This window comes from Narcine bancroftii, chromosome 14 (genome assembly GCF_036971445.1).
Source record: "Narcine bancroftii isolate sNarBan1 chromosome 14, sNarBan1.hap1, whole genome shotgun sequence".
Classification (NCBI taxonomy): Eukaryota; Metazoa; Chordata; class Chondrichthyes; order Torpediniformes; family Narcinidae; genus Narcine; species Narcine bancroftii.
This window is the reverse complement of record NC_091482.1, coordinates 60753385-60773261: the sequence shown is the minus strand read 5'-3', so window position 1 is coordinate 60773261 and position 19877 is coordinate 60753385. Positions and strand designations below refer to the sequence as shown.

The window sequence follows — 19877 nt, the reverse complement described above, 5'->3', positions numbered from 1 at the left end:
GCATTTATGGTATTGGAGTTGGGGTGGGGGAGGTGTGAGATTTAAAGGAGATGTGTGGAGCAAGGTGTTTAGAGTGAAAGAAGGTGGTGTCTGGAACAGACTGCGATGGATAATGGTGGAAGCAGATACAAAAGCATTATTTTAGAGGCTTCAGGAAGATGCACCAAAAATAGGATATGGATCAAATGTACTCAGCAAAAATTTGGTTTAATTTGTCATGTTCAACACACATGGGCTGAAGAAGAAAAAAAATGAAATGAAAAGACATTATAACGCTGCAGCCAAATTTCATTCCAGTCAAAACTATCTACAATAATTTCTTCCAAATTTAAATCGTATAATCTGCAAGTTGAAGCACTTACACTCACAACATTGGATCTACACATAACATGAGAGCAATGTCCTTAAAACATATTATACATTATATATACCATTATTGTGTACTATGACCAAACTTTTCTTTCTTTCAGGGTCGTCTGGAAGACCTGCCTGGTGTTACCAGTTGTCAAATGTAAGGGGATAAAACTTAACGAATGATAGAACTTGCAGCATTATTGGTGGCTCACACATCCCAGCCTCTGATAATGGCAGGAGTTCCTCAGGGCTGAGTCCTTGACCTAACTGTTTTTTAGTAGCTTCATCAAGAATCTTCCTTCCATAATAAGATCAGAAGTGAGCATGTTGATTGCACAAAATTCAGTTCCATTTGCAGCAACTCTAAGATGAATTAACCATACCAGCCAGGTGTTGACTGATGATTGACAAATAATCATTATCCACAAGTGAGGCAATGACTATCAATAAATGAGACCATTCACTGCCATGACCAATACTGAGTCACTAACCTACAAACCTGAAATTCAATGGGATAGCCACATTAATGCTGTATTTACTTGTAGGCCAGAGGTAGAAACAAACTGCTAGAGGAACTTGGTGGATAAAGCAGCAATCTTTGGTGGAAGGGGGAGGAATTGTTGGAGTCCTGTGTCAGGGCTGAGAATGGAGAGGAAGGATGGCCAGAATAAAGAGAGAGGAGTCAGTGGGTGATGGGTGGACTGAAGAGCGGTGGGGTGTGATAGGCAGAAGGAGCCAGATAGGAATCACCGAGAGTAGACCCTATGGAAAGTGAAGAGGCAGATGTGACTCGTGGTGGAGTTGGGAGGCAGGGCAGGTGGGTGATGGGGTGAAAGCAGACAAGGAAAAAACAAGTTTTAAAAAAATCAATACTTGTTTGACACTGTTTTCTATGTGCATTCATTTGGGGGTGTAAGTAGTGTAACTTTCATTCTTTTTCTGTCAAGTATGAATTGTTTGTTTTTGTATTTCAGGCCTGCTGATGAAGATTCTTTAAGTGGTAAGAATTAAAATCATACTACAAGTGTTGATTGTAAAACACAATTTTATTGAAATTGTTTTTCAGAATCGGGTTTATCGTAATGAACGTGTTCATGAAATTTGTTGCTTTGTGGCAGCAGTGTTGTGCAGAATTGCTCTAAATTACAATTCCAAACTACAAGATTTAAATAAAATAAATAATTTGTGCTAAAAAGGGAAAAGTGACCTTAGATTCATTGCCTGTTCAGAAATCTGATGGCGGAGGAGGAAAAGCTGTTTTTGTAATGTTCAGTGTGTGTCTTCAGGTTCCTGTACCACCTCCCTGACGATATCAGTGAGCAAAGGGCGGTGAGGGTCTTTGATGATAAAAGCTGCTTTCTTGAGACACTGCCTCTTAAAAATGTCCCAATGAAGACTAATGTCCATTATGCGCTGGCCGAGTTTACAACCCTGCGCATTAGCACCTCCAGTGATGCAACCAGTCAGAATGCTCTCCACAGTACACCTGCATAAATTTGCATGTCTTTGGAGACGTACCAAATCTCCTCATGAAGTATATCTGCTGGCATGCCTTTTTCATAATAGCCTCAACATAATGGCCCCAGGATAGGTGTTCAGAGATGCTTAAAGAAGCCACCTCAATTTTAACTTTGTACGTGTAATGAGCTCCAGTACTTTTATAGGGCTGTGAACCTCATCTTTGTAATCGTGCAGTGACTTTGCATTCATGTTCTAATGTATGTTAAGTTAATAGATGCTTTGCCTGTTTATAGCTTTAGTTGGTGTTTATGTATCTTCTGCCTGATCAAAGATGAAGACATAACAGACTGCAGATGATGTAAAGCAAAAAAATAACAAACTGCTGGAGGGTCAAGCAGCATTCATTCAAGTAAAGGAATTTGGGTTAAGATCCTGCATCAGGATTGTTATAAAACCCAATTCTAATAAACATTCATTAATTAAAGTACTCTCTCTCTTTATGTTTCTCGTTTGCTTTGTTGCATGAACATAATTGAATTCCATTTGTAGTGAGGACTCAACCTTTTATCATGCCATGGCTTGCTTTTTGCTCAACTGACTTGCCCTATAAAGGACAGTATCACTTCAAACTCATCATTTTACATGCCAACAGTATTTATTTAAATCATCTGTTTACATTTTTTTGTACATAACATATAGAACAGTACAGCACTGACAGAGGTCCTTTGGACAACATCTGAGTAGAACATGATGCCTAAATTCAATTAAAGCCTGATTAAAAGAGAGAGAGAACCCTGCAGATACTGGAATCTGACACTAAGCACACTGTGCCGAGGACCTCAGTAGGTTAAGAATGTTTGACGTTTCGAGCTGAAAGCCCTTTTTTTGAGACTGGAGAAATGTAACTTGTTTTTGCACCTCCTCTCTCACAACCATCCAGGATCCTAAACAGTCCTTCCACAAGAGACAAATACCCCTTTTACACAGATGATTAAAGCTGGGTATTATTCACCTTTCAAGCACTTCTCCTAGCTGTGTGAACACTTCAAAGGTTTGAGGGGTCTGAATTTAACCGGCTTTAATTCACTGAGGTTGGTAGTGTCAGAGGTGGAGTGTATTTATGCAGGGCTGGTCTAAAAGGGGGTGATCTATGTTTCTAGGTCAAAACGGGAAGGGAATGTGATGTTGGGTCCAGATAGGGTTCATGGTCATAGGTGCACAGCGAGTAGAGCAGGGGACTCTACAAGGTGCATAATGTGTGAATGTCGGCACTACCTGTGTGAATCAGATTCGGTGGGTCTGATCACAAGGTTTTGCAATCACATGTAACTTTTATTATCACACAACAATTTATAGAAGAACTTGATAAAATGTTAATGGGAATAAAACACAGTTTGTAAAGGAGCTTGGAAAAATGTTACAGAAATAAAACCTGCACAATTTATAAAGGATAGTGGGAAAATGTTTATGGGAATAAAACACACACACACAATTTGTAAAGGAGTGTGGGAAAATGTAAAAAAAAAACATAAAAGCTGCATGTGATTGCAAACCACCGAATCTGATTCTTTTCTCAACACAATGTCACACTAGACGTTGCTATGCTACGCACCCCACCTTTCTATGTAAAAGGACTCACCGACCCGGGTTTTCTTCTGTCTGTGTAAACAAGCAAGCTTGCTTCCAGGGACAGGTCATGTATATCGGAATAACGCGGCTTCTCAGTGGAAAAAGGGCTAAAGATTTACATACACCACCTCTTACCTGATCAGTACTACTGATGTAGTATCCTCTCCATCATTGGGGCAAAATACAAATTTGGGGTGGTTTTGCAGAGCATCTATGTTCTGAGCAATGGCCTTCCCAAGCTCCTGGTTGCATGCTATTTCAGCTCCCTATTCCCATGCAGCGTCTGGATAGTCTCCACTGTCAGAGTAAGGCCTGGCAGGATGCCTCACATTCTTGTAACTCGTCCTCTCTTCTGTATTCCTTCTAGTCTTCCTCATTTCCCCCCACCCTTTTTGTATCTCCTTACCCACCTAGCAACGTGCCCATTCTTGTTCCAACTCCCTTCACTCCCATCTGTCCACTGGATTTTTCTCCATTTCTCTCTTAATGGCATCATTCTCACCTTCTCTGGAAGGCCTTTGACTCTACTCACCCACACCCTCCCTCCATATGACTCCTCATCCTTGCCCTTTTGTTTTTCTTGGCTGTTTCTCCTGTTGTCTGGCTTCTACCATCATGTTTCATCTCCATCTAGTTTACCAATCCCACCCAGGGCTCCTTTTCCACCCCTCTTATCCTGTCCTCTTTACAACAGCTTCTTCTACTTACTCCAGATGTGATAGAACTTCAACTTGAAACAGCAACCATTCCTTTATCTCCTAGTTGTTTAGTTGCAGAGTGTTTTGTGGTATAAACCTATTTATACAACAGCAATCCTGAAATATAAATTGGAAGACATTAGAAATGTGCTTTAGTAATGTGATTGGCTTTGAAACTTAGAATTTTGTGTTCCATTGTATGTAGATATTTTACTTCAATCTCCATTTTTTTCAGTACAACACTTTTACAAAGCTCATCAATCTCTTGCCCGTCAAAGGAAATTGGGAGGTGCGATATATTCATATTTTCACAAATTCTCAAAGTACCATTCTTTAAATTAATTATTTTTCATTTGTTTTGCAACAAAAAATGACTTGAAGAGTTAAAGATTTCAAAGAAAGCTTGTTACCTTACTTTGACAAACTAGTGTTTACGAGAGTAACCGTCACTGCTTTTGGAAGAATCTTTTTTGCATTTCGTGTTAGAAGCATTAAATCTTTTTTTCTCTTTTTGGGTCTTAGTGATTGGTTCTCCTTTTAAACCTGCACTGGATGTAAATTACTACTACTCAGGTTAGTATTACTAAAGATTAAATTGCATAGATGTTTACTTCATTCACTGCTTCAGATTGGCTAATGATCAGATCTATATATCTTAACAGCTGTGGAGAGGAATAATTTGATGCGGCTTTCTCAGAGCATTCCATTTACTCCTCTACCAAACAGAGGTGGGTCAAATTTATGGAACTTGAAATGAAACATCTCTTTTTAACTTGAGTGTAAAACATTTAAGCATCCATTCTTGTTGCATTCTCCTCTTGTCAGTTAACATCTTCCTTCTGTTAAGTACGCAAATGTAAATCAGGTCCAAGTTTATTATCATCTGATTGTATAAATACAACCTGATAAAAGTGACCTTTGGTCCTCTGTACAAAACATGCAGATGTAACACACATATAGACTAACATATGCAGTACATATATGCGTATATATTTAAAAAATTGTTCAATTAACAGTTGAGTCATGGAGGGTTTGTATGAGAAGTTCATAATTTGTTCAATGTTTTCACTGCCCTTTGGAAGAAGCTATTCCTCAGCCTGGTGGTTTTGGCTCTAATACTTCTGTATTTCTTTCCCACTGGGAGTAGCTGGAAGATGCCTTGTGCGATAATGAGGACCCTCAATGATTTTGTGATCTTTCTTCAGTCAACAATCCTGTTAGATCAAGTTGATAGAAGGGGAGGGAGACTCCAGTGATTTGCTCTTACGGTGGAATAATTTAAATCACTTCTTAAAGTCAAACGTTGTCATTTCCAAGCCTTGCTAAAGTCCATATATGTACCATCCACTGCCCAGCCCTCATCAACCCTTTTGGTTACCTAAAAAAAACACTAACCAGATTCATGAGACACATTCTCCCATGCACTAAGCCAAGCTGATTACCTCCAATTAATCCCTGGCTCTCTAAATGTGGTAGATCCAATCCCTCAGAATCCCTTCCAACAACTGTTCCACTACTGACATCAAGCTCACTGGCCTGTATATATCTGAATTATTAACTGAATAACGAATCTAAAATTGATGTTCAGTGATATCTCTATTCTAGTGTGTGAATTACAAAATGTTAATCAGGTCCAGCAAGTAGTTAAGAAGGCAAGAAGTATGTTGCCCTTCATTGTGAAATGATTGAAATTTAAGAATGAGGAGGTTTTTTTTACAGATGTACAGGGTACTGGAGAGGCCTTTACCTTATAAAATATCTACAGTAGCATCAGATTTGGTCCGAATGATATTCATCTGGCTAATTACTAGGATGAGTGGGTTGTCCTGTCAAGAGGCTAGATAGTTCTGAGTTCCTTGGAGTTTAGAAAAATGAGGGTGATTTTATTCAACCATATCAGGTCAGAAAGGGACTTGGCAGGATGGATGTTGAGACGCTTCCACGTGTAGGAGAGTTGCGAACAAGGGGAATTGGCTGAAAAATAGTCACTGAGCACTCCTTCTCTACCTCTTAAGAGTCACTCATCTATCTGACTGAATGTTTGATGTGACCAGCTCACGAAACTCAGATGTAGACATTTTCTGCCTCTGACTGCTCCTTGGTGAGTCCAGCTACCAATCCAACCATTCATCTGGTCTGAGAGGAGATCCAGTAGGACACTTCCTTCATCCCTCAATTTCGGACTCCCATGTCCAAACAATCGATGGTCACAAGGTCCTGGTGAAACCTTTCACTGTGTTCGTCACTGACTACACCAAGATCAGCAGGGAAGACGTCCAAGTGTGAATGCAGAAAATGAATTTTCATTACGTTGCAATTTTTTATGTTTGAAGTGTGATGTAAATTAGCTGGATGTAGTTTGGCACTCTATAGTAAACAGGAAAATTCTCAACAACTTCTTAAAATGCCTTCCAAGCATGCCCAGGCCTAATATAACATTTGCATAGTACCTGGACTGAGTGCATGCTTGGACTATCCAAAATAGTGGGCAATTGACTTTGTGGGCAATATGCTCATCGACTTAAAATATGATAGGAAATCACAAAAATAGGTTGTATCTCAAAAAAAAACAGTATTTGATAGGAAATTTTTAAGATTAGCAGCCCAAAATCCATAAAGTACACCTAAAATTTTGTGTTCAGGAAGCAAAATCTACATTGTCCAGTGTAATACGCCTTCTCCATCCCCTGCCAGAGGCGTTTGACTGTAGAACCTTAAGTCACATTTAAAGTGAAATGGGAGGAACTTGGAGATCTGAGGGGTGAGTTTTTCCACAAATGGTGGTGGTTATATGGAGCTGCCAGAGGAGGTGACTGAGGCAGAAACAGTTATAAATGTAAAATTCATTTTGACAGGTACTTGGATAGGAAATATGTAGAGCCATACAGACGTAATGCAGGATAGATCGGCGTCATAGTCAGCACAGAGAAGGTAGACCAAAAGGACTATTTGCTGTACATTTTGTGTGACCTGTTATAGGAAATCTGAAACAAAATGCTGCAAATAGCCATTGGATCAGACTGTGTCTGGAGTGAGGGAGGAAAAAAGTTGGTTTGAGGTTTGCACTTCTGTCTAGTTTTTACTATAGTAGCATTACTTGGAGAAAGAGACATTCGCTGAAAGCTTGAGGCTACCTTCTTATAGAATTACTTCTATTATAACAATGGGATTGTTTTGAAATGTTTGCTTTCACTTTTATGTTAAAGGGGAACCTGTTACAATATATCGGCTTGAAGAGAGCTCACCAGTCAGTCTGAACAATAGCATGTCTTCCTGGTCACAACAGGGCCGATGTGCTAAGATTGAGTTCTTGAGTAAAGAAGAAATGGGAGGAGGATTGCGACGAGCTTTAAAAGTGGAGTGCACCTGGTCTGAGTTCGATATCTTAAAACCAGGTCAGCTGTATATTGTGAAGTCTTTCCTTCCTGAAGTAGTAAACACATGGAAGAGAATTTACAAGGAAGATACCATATTACATCTGTGTTTGAAGGTATGTGATCATCACATTTCATATTTTAACTGCATGTCAGCTCAGCAGGAAAGGGAAGTCATTGTGTGACTTGTAGGACTAGATGTTAATATCCCTTATTGCACTCCTGAGACATGCTGGCTGGTCTCTGTGGGGTAGCTAACTATAGCATTCCATGTGCTCAGTATTCGGTCATTTTTTTTGTAGTGTAAATTAATGACAAACTTCATGTAGTTTGTGGATGACACAATAATTGACATGGATGACATAAGATTCAAATTGCCTGATCAGTTGACAGACATCTGTCCATAGAAAAGAGGTATTGATTTTGAGGATGTTCATAGAGCAAAATAACATCAAACCTGGGAAAACCCTGGAAGGCCTTAGATTGCATGTCCACATCTTTAAAAGTAGAAGGGTGAGTCTATAAAGTGGTTTAAAGTACGTATTTTTGATGGAATACTTGACCATTGTGGAGAGTAGTGGATTAGGGGTTTTTTTTTGGGTGGAATACACTACCACTATGAGGTGCAGAGCTCTAAATAACAGAAAATAGACCATTCAAGTGATGTTGTATATCTGTGATGTTAATGAAACTGCTTGGTTCTTTTCCTGAAAGATGTAACATGCATCTATGTGGAATCAGACATCCTGCCACCTGATGGTTTGGTGAAAGGCCACAGTGTATTTCAGATAGTGTCTTGTAAATATTTCTGAATGTTTTACCTGCTGGTCTCTTGTTTCCAGGAGATTCAGCAGCAGAGAGCTGCTCAGAAGCTTGCCTTTGCCTTCAACCAAATGAAACCAAAGACCATTCCATACTCTCCAAGGTAAGATTCTTGAGTCACCTTGCATGCAAAGTTTCTAACAACTTTTTACATTAAATTTCACTCTGAATTTCTAATGACAAAAAAAAATTAAATGTAAACAAATTCTGGTATTTCAATATTGCTGGTAGAACAACATTTCATTGCAACTAGTTTTCGTAGGCTGGAACCATCATTGATGTGAATCCAAGTATAGAATGTCTTCAAAATGGGGACTACAGAATGTAAAGACTCTGTACTCTGTACCAATCCTTGCTAACCATAGGCGGCTTCCATAGATGAATACAAGAGTAGTGAGAAGGAGAGATGGCAAGCATGAAAGGGGAGAGGAGCTGAGGTGAGGACAGGAGATGTGGAGAGACAGGTTGGGGAGGAGACCACTGAAGGAGAGGGTTGAGAGAAGTGAAAAAGAGAAAATGTAAATAAATTTTAATCTAACTTCGTTGTTGGGGAACAGAAGCTAATGCAGGCCTTAAATGTTTTCTGATGTAGTTCACTGAGCTTCTGCAGTAGAAGAATTGGCTCTGAAAAGTTATTCCCACCCAGGACTGTTTTTAGAGTAAGATTGGCATAATGTTCTACTTCTGATTGTTTCAAGATGAAATTTGAAGAAATAGTGAACACACACAAGGATTGGAAGCAGTTATGAACTGTCTCTGCCATTCCTTGAGATTAATATATTAGTCAGTAACAGGGCATTTCGGCCCACGAGTCCATGCTGCCCAATTTACACCCAGTTAACCTACACCCTCTGTATGTTTTGAATGGTGGGAGCAAACCAAAGCCCCTGGGAAAAACCCACACAGACATGGGGAAAACATATAACCTCCTTACAGACAGTGTGTGGGATTTGAACCCTGGTCCCAATCTCGTTGTGCTAACTGCTACGACAACTATCTTCTATCTCAATACTTTATACTCTAATCTCTTGATTGTCATTTTATCTAAAAACCTTTCAATTGATATTGAAAGAAAATTGCACCAGCGTAAAAAGCCTTTAGATGGATCCAAAGTAAGACTTTGAGATTAACTATATGATTTATATTTATGTAGCACCTTCAGTGTAGCAAAATGCCCAAAACACTTAGTGAAGAGAATCGTGCTTATAATAATTCTTCAATTATAAGGAAAAAATTCAACACAAATTGTTTGTATCCATAAAGTGGTATTTTATAGTTTGTCCCTGCATTATTCTGAATAAATGTCTGGTTTCACCTCAGGTTCCTGGAAGTATTCCTTCTGTACTGTCATTCAGCAAGCCAGTGGTTTGCAGTTGAAGAGTGCATGACTGGGGAGTTTCGGAAGTTTAATCACAACAGTGGCAATGAGATCCGTCCAAACAATATGCTGGAGGAAACCATGCTTGCCTTTAGTCACTGGACCTATGAGTATACTAGAGGGGAACTGTTGGTTCTCGACTTGCAGGGTGAGGACATAGAGCCTTTATTTTGATTGAAGCAATCTTCTCTTAAGATTCAAGATTCAATTTATTGTCATAGTAATAAAACAGTGTCAAATTACATGAAATTTCTTTTTGCCTGCTGCAAGACAGACAAATTCGCCACAGGCAGGAATTGCCTAAGCGCCTCTTACAGTCAGATTTGCAGTCACACTTAGTCTGAGAGAACCCCCCTCCCCGAGTCACTGAGTATCCGTAGATTCACCCAGCCCCCGCAGCTGCACAGAGTCCAGTCCAAACCATTGGCAACACAAGTTCCGGATCCAAATCTCTGATGCGGTCGGGAACCCTTCATTGCCCTTGGCACCTTCTCACATCCTGGTTCTGAAACCTGGTGCCCCTCCAGCCAGTTGGAGCCATCTCCAGCAGTCCGTAGCCCAGTGCAAGTCTCCCGTCAGCAGCCCCCAGCTTCTGCGGGTTCATCACCTCGTCGCTAGCAGCCCTCCCCTTGCACTGGTCCCCTCAGCCACAGAGCCCGCTCACTGGTCCGTTATTGTCCTCCCAGATCATCTCCTCCACTCCTCCCTCTCAGCCCTTCATGGCTGCTGCCAATTAATAGGTGCCACCATCTTGGGTGCAGACCTGCAGTCGTGGGATTTCAATTAAAATTCCCGTCAGCTTCCTCAAGGGGTGTCGAAAGCCTGCGCGGAGCCGACAGCAGTCAACTGGCAACTATTACCGTAGTTTGTAAGCTTTTTTAAATTTTTCTTGCAAATAAGAGATAATGTCTAAACTTTCTATTGCCATTTTTTTAATGGGCTTGGCTATACCTTGATTGAGCATCTATACTTTCAATACACAGATGTGCTGCAGAAACTCAGCACGGCATGCAGCATCTATAAGAAGTGAAAGGTAGCCAACATTTAGTGCCTAAGCTCCTCATCAGGCCCCAATTCTTGAACTTTTACTTCCTATGGATGAGGCATGACCTGCTAAATTTTACCAGCACATTTATGTATTGAATTTGACCCGAGTATCTGCAGATTTTCTCATTTATCTCCATTCAAGCACCTATACTTAAATACTTTAAGGCTTATAAAGTCTACAATTTGATTACATTCAGAGTAAATCCTAAATAACATGAAATTTAGCATGAAAATAATTTACACCTGGTTATGGGGTAAGCTACTTGAATCTTTAAATCTGGTTCAATCCTGACCTCCAACTCTGTGGGGATTGCCAATTTTTTCTGTGACTGTATGGGTTTCTCTTTGGTGCTCTAGTTTCCCCTTGCATCCCAATGATGTGCTGACAGGTAAATTATCTACTGTAATTTTCCTCTTAATGAAGAGGAATGAAAAATTGGCAAAAAGAGTTGTAAAGGGAAGTTGGTCAGCATGTGAAATAACAGTTGCAGAATAGATGTTTACAAGGATGTCGGAAAGCTCTTTGACAAGGTCTCCATGTGGGAGGCTGATGCAAAAGGCCATGGGATTCAGTGGAAGTTGGAAAACCTGGTCCAAAAATGGCTTTGCAATAGGAAACAGAATGTAATGATAGTGTTGGGATGGTTGTGAGAACTAGAAGTCCACAGGAATCCATCATGGGATCCTCAGTGCATATGTGAATAATTTGGATCTGATGTAGGATGAAAGACAATGGTAAGAATTGATGGAGTTGTTGATAGCAAGGTCTAATTTAATGAATATTGTTTTGTACATTTCCATTTTATAGGTGTTGGGGAGAACTTAACTGACCCTTCAGTAATAAAGTCTGAAGAGAAACAGTAAGTATTATTTTAATGTTGAATTTTCTATGTACAATAAATTGTTTATTTGTAATGTAGTGAATATCTTTGGCAGTGGCAACAGCTTTTTGTAATTTATTCTATTGCAGAAACATTAGTTGGTTCATGATTATATCAACAGATGTCATTGTGTATTATGCTCATTTCTGGAAATTAAGGAAAATGCTAGTCTTTAGAGGTTGCAAAAGAGATTCTGTGTAACTGTAAAATTACTACAGGTACATAATCCTTTGAAATTCTAAAAACAGAACATTTTTTTGCCTCAACCCCACCCTGATTCAGAAGCCAAGTAGTTAAGAGCGTCTCTTTGTTTTGCATGAATCTGAAATCACCGTAATTACTTAATGACAGCCATTACTATTATTCTATCATCCAAAAAAGTTCTGAAAAGTATCTGGTCCCAAGGGTTTTGGATAAAAGGTTATGTACCTGTATAATATAGGAACCGGAGTTGGTCATTTAACTTCATTTATTGCTGTTTTGCTGTTCAATGTGTGATGCAGCTCATAAAAAGCCCTTTTTCACACTTAATAATTAATGTGGGATCAGATAACATTTTGTGCAAATTTGTAATATCTGCCACCTGAAAATGCAGGTGTTTCCTCATTTCCTGCTCCTAGTGGCAGACAATCCTCAATTCCCAGACTTGATCAGCAGAAAGGGGTCCATCTCCAACACTCTTTCAGTTCTTTTCTTGTGCTAAAGTAACAAAGTGCAACATTCCATTTGCTGTCACATTTGCTTGCTACACCTGCAGATTAGTTTGCGCTGAAGTGCATACTTTTGGACAAGAACATTATCCAATCTACACAAAATATATTCTGCTTTGTGCATCAATATTCTCATCTTATTTTTGTATCACCAGTGGTAGGAAGCAAATGTTACATTAGTTCCATCCAACTAAGCAATAATCCCTGTGTACTCGAGATGGCAGAGGTCGACAGCATCGAGTCCACGCTGCTGAAGATCCAGCTGCGCTGGGTGGGTCACGTCTCCAGAATGGAGGACCATCGCCTTCCCAAGATCGTGTTATATGGCGAGCTCTCCACTGGCCACCGTGACAGAGGTGCACCAAAGAAAAGGTACAAGGACTGCCTAAAGAAATCTCTTGGTGCCTGCCACATTGACCACCGCCAGTGGGCTGATCTCGCCTCAAACCGTGCATCTTGGCGCCTCACAGTTCGGCGGGCAGCAACCTCCTTTGAAGAAGACCGCAGAGCCCACCTCACTGACAAAGGGCAAAGGAGGAAAAACCCAACACCCAACCCCAACCAACCAATTTTCCGCTGCAACCGTGTCTGCCTGTCCCGCATCGGACTTGTCAGCCACAAACGAGCCTGCAGCTGACATGGACATTTACCCCCTCCATAAATCTTCGTCCGCGAAGCCAAGCCAAAGAAAAGAAGAAGACATCTTGCCAGTGTGAAAGAGACACATTAATTCCTTCCTGTGCTGTGTAGATTGCTCCCAACTTCATGTGCTTCAATCCAATGGCTAACATTTTCCCACATTATCTATTCCAGAATCTATATAATTTTTAGAAATTATCAATGGATCCACAAACCCTTCTCCCACCTCTATAAATACTTGGGTTCTAGGACTGAGATGAGAATTCTTTAAGCAGAGAATTGTAATTCTTGGACCACACATTGAAAAGTAAGAATTGTAGAATTTTGAACTGAGAGAATGTGGAGCAGATAGAAGTATAGGATCAGTTGTGACCTTGCAGGAGCCTCCCTGACAACTTGAAGAATATAGAAGACATAATCAGGCCAATCTAAATGAATCCTATCTGCCTGCATGTGGTCCATATTCATCCAGTCTCTGCCAGTTCAAGTATTGGTCCAAATGCCAATAAATGTTATCATATCTGCTTCAACCGCCTCTCCTGGCTGCTCTTTCCTGACACTTATCACTCTGTTTATTGCAAAAAAAAACTTTCCTCACACATCTTCATACTTTCCGATTGTTCTATAAATTTTAATCAGGCCTTCCCTCAGCTTCTGACGCTCCAGAGAAATCGAAGTTTGTTCAACTCCTCTTTATAGTTCATAACCTCTAATCCAGACAACATCCTGGTAAATCTTTTCTCCACATTTCCAAAGATTCCTGTTGTGTGGGGACCAGAACTGCACACAGTACTCCAAATGTTTACAATTTTTATATTGTTCTTGTGGAGCAATGCTAGTTAGATTTTTTTGGATTGAATTGAATTTGATTAATTGAAGACAAATGGACTTTTTTCCAAAGAATTGGCACATGATGGACCAAATGACCTTCAGTGCTGTTATCATTCTTTGATAATTATGACTATGTTCAGAAACTATTAATAATAATTGATTGAGAAAGGGAGGACTGTAATACGTGTCTTAGTCAATCTCTGGAATATTGTTAATAATATCAATGATTGTATATGACACTGTTCAGTTTGCATTAATTTTTAAAGCGATTTTTGCATTTCTTGAATGATTGTTATGGTTGTGTCCATTCTTGTACGTAAATGACCATTATTGGTTACTGTTCAAGGCTTCTCCAAAAGTCTTGTAACATTTGGTTAAAATTCTGCTTTATAATGTGACTGTTCAAATGTTGAAGTCTTAAAACTTCAACTCCAGGATTAATTTAGTGTGAGAAAGTTTTCTGTACCTACAGCTTAATTCATCATCTCAACTATTTTCTGAGTTCTCATTCAAGTTTGTAACAGGTACAAAAAGTTTAGTTCTCCTAGTTTATTCCACACAAGTTGCCTTCTACCCCTTTATACATTGACTGCATATACTTCATTTTCATTGTCCCATTTGTTTTGGAGCTTCATAAAAACAGCCATGTATTTTGCTTCAACAGACTGTCATTGGGGTACTTCACGAGGCTCAAGGCCATTGAGCTCTGGTTAGTTCTGCACAGCAATCCATTTTGTTGCATTCATTCACACTAGCCTTGTAGCCCTCTGAGTTTATTTCACTCAAATTATGGTTTTCTTTTAAAGTCATTGTTTCTGCTTTACCCAATCATTTAAAAAAAATTTAAAGTTCCTCCCTATATCATTTGCCTATACTGCATTTAGTGTTCACAATTCTCTCTATAATGGAGAACCCAGATGCAGGTTGCATGATACCTTTCTGTAGCACTTGTGCTCCGTGCATAGGAGTGACCCTGACATTCTGGTGACTCGCAACTTTAATTCTCCTTTCCACTCATCCCGTCTTCCTGTGGCCTCCTGCGCAATAAGGTCCAATGTGAACTTGAGGAACAACACCACTTGAGGTAGGCCTGCAGACTGACCTTAACCTTCAGTGTATCCATGTACCAGAATCTCTGAAGCAAATGCTTTATCTGTTTAATGATATTTCTTTCAGGTCACATGACATGGTATTTGGACCTGCCAATTTGGGAGAAGATGCAGTGAAAAACTTTCGATCAAAGCACCATTGTAATTCTTGCTGTGGGAGACTTAAGCTGCCTGGTAAGATTTTCCTGTTCTTTCTGTCTGACAGTGAGCAGTGACTTCAATACAAAAGCTTTAACAGTCCTGCATCTAAGTCTGGGTCTTGACTAATTTAGCAAATCCAAGGATTGAGTTTGATTGCCTAACTGGAATCTTTATTCCCACCATATATTTGTGAAGAAAGCAATTAAGTTATGCACAACTAAATGTACATTTTAAATACAACAGATAATAGATTAGATATCAACTTAATGTCCATACAAAAGGGTTTGGTCAAAATATCTGAATGTGATTGCTTTTTTTTTCGCTCTTACTCCTCTGTTGCAGTGAAGTCGGTGTCCTTCATGGTATAGTTTGTTTTACTCTCAAGTGTGCCCTTTAATCATTTGACAACCACTCTGTGGGCTTCTGGATTGCTTGTTTCCTTCCTCCAATTTCCTTGTTTTCCACCACTCCCTCTGCAACAAAACTGTGGTACGCCCTTCTCCCCATCCTTGGCCTACTGTTGGATTGATCACAAGGTGCCTTTCTCCAAGCCAAAGATGAAATGAAAAGGTGATGAGAGCTTGGAGGGGTTCAAAGAAATAACAAGCCTGTTGGCTTAATGTCAGTTAAGGAAATGTTGCTCAAATCTATTATCATGTGGCGACCCAGCAAGCAAACCGGCTCCCAAAATGGCAGACATTTTGTCCTGCATCCAACATCACTTCCGGTCTATTGACAGAGGCAGTGACCAATATAAGCCCAGCATGCAAGCCAGGAGGTGTCAGTTTTGCACTAGACTCCACAGTGTGTACATCAGCTTGATAACATGTACAGCAATTTCACGATGTGTACACTGTCTATAGTAGCTCAGTATAGAATACTTTGCTACAATATGTCCTCGCCCCCAGAAGGCCAATTCAGCAGATTGAGCCCATGCCAGTTGAACCCATTCTCTAGCATGTCCCCAGTATCATACCCTCATTCTATCACCATGTACGTTAGGGACAATTTACAGGGACTAATAAACTTGCCATCCAAAAAGCCTTTGGAATACAGGGAGAAAATGGAGCCAAGTACTTGAGAAACCAACCCATGGAATGTGCAAACTTCACATAGACACTGTTGGAAGTCAGGAAGTCCTGAAGCAGTGCCACAGCTGTGTGGTCTGTGGTATACTTAGGAAGTCAGTAGTCATTTGAATTTTTTTTAGCAGATCAGCGGAGCTATTTGTAGTGAGCATGGAGGAGATAGAGTAACACAGACTTTTTTTGGGAAACCTTTTTGATACAGAGGAACAATGTATCCCAGTCTGCTGCTGAATAATTTCAAGTTGCATTTAGTCCTAGATATGTTCATAATATAATGGGCCCTTGGGCCTACTCATCCATGCCAACCAAGGTGCCTTCCTCACTATAGCTGGAGGTAAGAATATCTGTGTTTGGACAGTTAGGCCAAAATGTTGACTTTCTTTTGCTTTCCATGGATACTGTACCACTTGCTGAGTTTCTCCAGCTCTTGTATGTACTGCACTGGACCTCAGCATCTGCAGATTACCTCAATGTAACATCTTGTTTGTTCTGTTTAGATATCAAAAGGAACGATTATACTCCAGACAAGGTGGCACTGTCTCAAGATGATGTGGAAATTGCAATCCAGTCTGGAAGTGGTACCAAAGATGTACGAAGCTCGATACGTTTAATGATCTAGGCCCTGATAATGGTGCAGAGACAATGTTCCGAGGCCAGAAACATGATGTTGCCTGGACTTGCCTTTGAGGTTGGCAAAGCATTCTGTGCAAGTGACTTCCCAAAATCAAACTTTGGACAATTTGTTGAAACAAAAAAAAGGGTAAAGAATCTGTGACTTGTCTGATGCATTGGTGGTGCCATCTCAATGTCTGTTGTGTATTGAACTGTTGTGAGAATTGCAGCAATGTTAATGAGCTGATATGTGAGCAAAAAACATTCTCTCCAGAGCAATCCATGTTGAAAGCAAATGTAATGATTTTGAACAAAGCTAAATTTCCAGTTTTAATTCTTCACAATACCTGCGTTTTAAACAATTTTAATCAATTTATTAAATAAAGCCATTTAAATTGGTGCAAGCTTAATTGTACCATGACACAAATAATATTTAAATTATAAATTACGAAGCAGAAAAATCCTCCATAGAAGGTGAAGTAGTTTTTTGTCAAAGGTGGCAGGTTTTAATAAGCCTAGCAATTAAATTAACACATGAAAGGTGCAAGAATTGTTTAGTCAGTAATCAAAAGAATGTTCTGATAATCTGATTTTAATGAGCAGTATAGACACCTTGGTGTCATGCTCGAATTTGTGGTACAAACAAATTGAATTGAAAAGGAAGTATTGAAATCCTTGTATATAACGGTAATGGGCAGATTGCAATCTATCTTTATGCAAATAATGAGACCTGAATTGGTTGAATTGTCAGCACGATGAAGCCACGTGTCTATCTCAAAATATTTATGTAAATGGAGGCATCTTTTCTATGTTACAAAGAGGTACTATTGTCATTTTTAAAGTAAGGGTGTTTATATGAAGAGCTGTATAATTTTTAATCGAATAGATGTATCTTATAGATACTGTATCTAAGGCACGAACACAACTTAAAATAAGATGGTGGTTTTACATAGGTTGGATGGTAAAAGCCAGGAGCTACTGGGATCATGCTGTATAAATTTTGTACATCATTTAATCTAATAAAAGATTTTTTTTTTTGAAGTGTTGTCGTGTTTAAGTGCATTCCCGGCTGAAAGATGTGTCATCAGATGGTTAGGAGCGTTTTAAAATGCTCTTTAACTTGCTGAATCCGACTAGATGCCTGTGTTATTGATCCATAGACACCAGTGTGAATCCCATCCGCAGCGTTCAACTCATTAAAGCTGGAATATAACGTTAATGATATTGGTGATAGTGGAACTACAAGATTGGAACCAAAACTGTAAAAGTGCTGTTGATCCAGGGCTGGCTGGGATCTGGGGGCTCCAGGAAGCCCAACTATTGATCCCCTTGAAGGTGCTGCCCTGTACCACTGCAGTCCTCCCTGTGAAACGACTCCTCCCTGTGAAACGACTCCTCCCTGTGAAACCACTCCTCCCTGTGAAACCACTCCTCCCTGTGAAACCACTCCCATTGATGGGTGAGGAGTTCAATTGACAAGGGATGCAATGGTCTCTTCACTGCCTTCTGGGGTATCCTATGTGAGAACGAATATGGATATGGTGGGTAATAGGTGGAGAGCATTCTGAGGGAGATGTTCTACTGAGCATAGGTGAGATACAAACCAGAGGACATGGGTGAAGGGGGAAAAAGTTTAAGGGGAAGTTGCTTACAGAGAGCTGCCAGCAGAAGTGGTGAATGTGAGCACAATTTTAACATTTAAGAAAAATTTGGACACCTATGGTAAAATCAAGCAACCGGCAAAAAAAATCCAAGGTCATTAAAAAATAATTTTTAAAAAATCAAAATTTGAGACGGCGGAGTGCACCCCCCCCCCACCACCACCAACCAACCCCCCCCTCATCACCAGCCCCCCCACCACCACCAACCCCCCCCCACCACCACCAACCCCCCCCTCCCCCCGATGAAGAGCGGGCGGACGCTGCTGGAGCATCTCCCCAATCCCTACCCAGTAAGTCTATATTGATACATTATTACGTATATTAGGAAGGGCCTGAGCCCTTCAAGGTCAACGGGTCCGATTTTATTCTCACCCCAACCCCCCCCCCCCCATTGGGATCCAGGAGAAGCCCCCACCAGAGGACGGAGAGCGTGCAAACTCGACCCAGAGAGATCGCGCCTCCCCAGGGGATTGCACTCGCTTCGACCTCCGCACCCCACAGGGGCGGGCGGGGGGCGGGCGGGGGGGGGGGGCGGGCGGGGGGCGGGCGGCGGGCGGGGGGTAGGTAACGAACCCAGGAGCAGACAATAACGATTGGGAAGTTTTGCGGGCAGTCGAGATGGATCTCCCCCCCCCTCCCGCGCCAAGACCCTCCCGCCGGCTCGGTCACAAGCGGGGCCCCGGACGTCACCGATGGTCCCGGCATCAGTTTGAGGTGGGGGTGGAGGTGGGGGGGGGGGGTTCACGGCGATGAGGCGGTTTTGTGGCTGCGGAATCGGGCCGGTGGAAAGCGAGCGGAGCCTGACGGAGAGCGGAATCCCGGAGGGTGAGCCCGGACCCTTGGAAGTGGTGGTGGAATACTGGTGAGTGGGCGGCCGGCGGGTTTCAGCAACGTTGGCCGTGGGGGGCGTGGAGGGGTGGGGGGGGGGCGTGGAGGGGTGGGGGGGGGGCGTGGAGGGGTGGGGGGGGGGCGTGGAGGGGTGGGGGGGGCGTGGAGGGGTGGGGGGGGCGTGGAGGGGTGGGGGTGGGTGGGGGGGGGCGTGGAGGGGTGGGGGGGGCGTGGAGGGGTGGGGGGGGCGTGGAGGGGTGGGGGGGGCGAGGAGGGGTGGGGGGGGCGCGGAGGGGTGGGGGGGGGCGCGGAGGGGTGGGGGGGGGCGCGGAGGGGTGGGGGGGGGCGCGGAGGGGTGGGGGGGGCGCGGAGGGGTGGGGGGGGCGCGGAGGGGTGGGGGGGGGCGCGGAGGGGTGGAGGGGGGGGCGCGGAGGGGTGGGGGGGGTGGAGGGGTGGGGGGGGCGTGGAGGGGTGGGGGGGCGTGGAGGGGTGGGGGGGCGTGGAGGGGTGGGGGGGGCGTGGAGGGGTGGGGGGGGGGCGTGGAGGGGTGGGGGGGGGCGTGGAGGGGTGGGGGGGGCGTGGAGGGGTGGGGGTGGGTGGGGGGGGGCGTGGAG

General features: G+C 42.1%; 2 protein-coding genes across 8 annotated transcripts in view; one reads left to right on the top strand and one right to left on the bottom strand.

Annotated features, from left to right (window-relative positions):
* Positions 1–17815, top strand: part of trpm7 (transient receptor potential cation channel, subfamily M, member 7) — a 107160-nt gene extending 89345 nt beyond the window's left edge. For all 7 annotated transcript variants that reach the window (XM_069911340.1, XM_069911342.1, XM_069911343.1 and 4 more), the window contains 11 exons: positions 471–511; positions 1329–1354; positions 4378–4431; positions 4665–4715; positions 4805–4870; positions 7349–7632; positions 8359–8441; positions 9659–9864; positions 11572–11623; positions 15001–15107; positions 16660–17815. In XM_069911340.1, coding sequence (XP_069767441.1) covers positions 471–511; positions 1329–1354; positions 4378–4431; positions 4665–4715; positions 4805–4870; positions 7349–7632; positions 8359–8441; positions 9659–9864; positions 11572–11623; positions 15001–15107; positions 16660–16781 — 1092 coding nt within the window. In that variant the 3' untranslated portion in view covers positions 16782–17815. The remainder of the gene's footprint in view (positions 1–470; positions 512–1328; positions 1355–4377; positions 4432–4664; positions 4716–4804; positions 4871–7348; positions 7633–8358; positions 8442–9658; positions 9865–11571; positions 11624–15000; positions 15108–16659) is intronic.
* LOC138749666 (AP-3 complex subunit sigma-2) overlaps positions 1–19877 on the bottom strand; it is a 356312-nt gene that overhangs the window by 277067 nt on the left and 59368 nt on the right. The gene's annotated exons all lie outside the window — the stretch shown is intronic.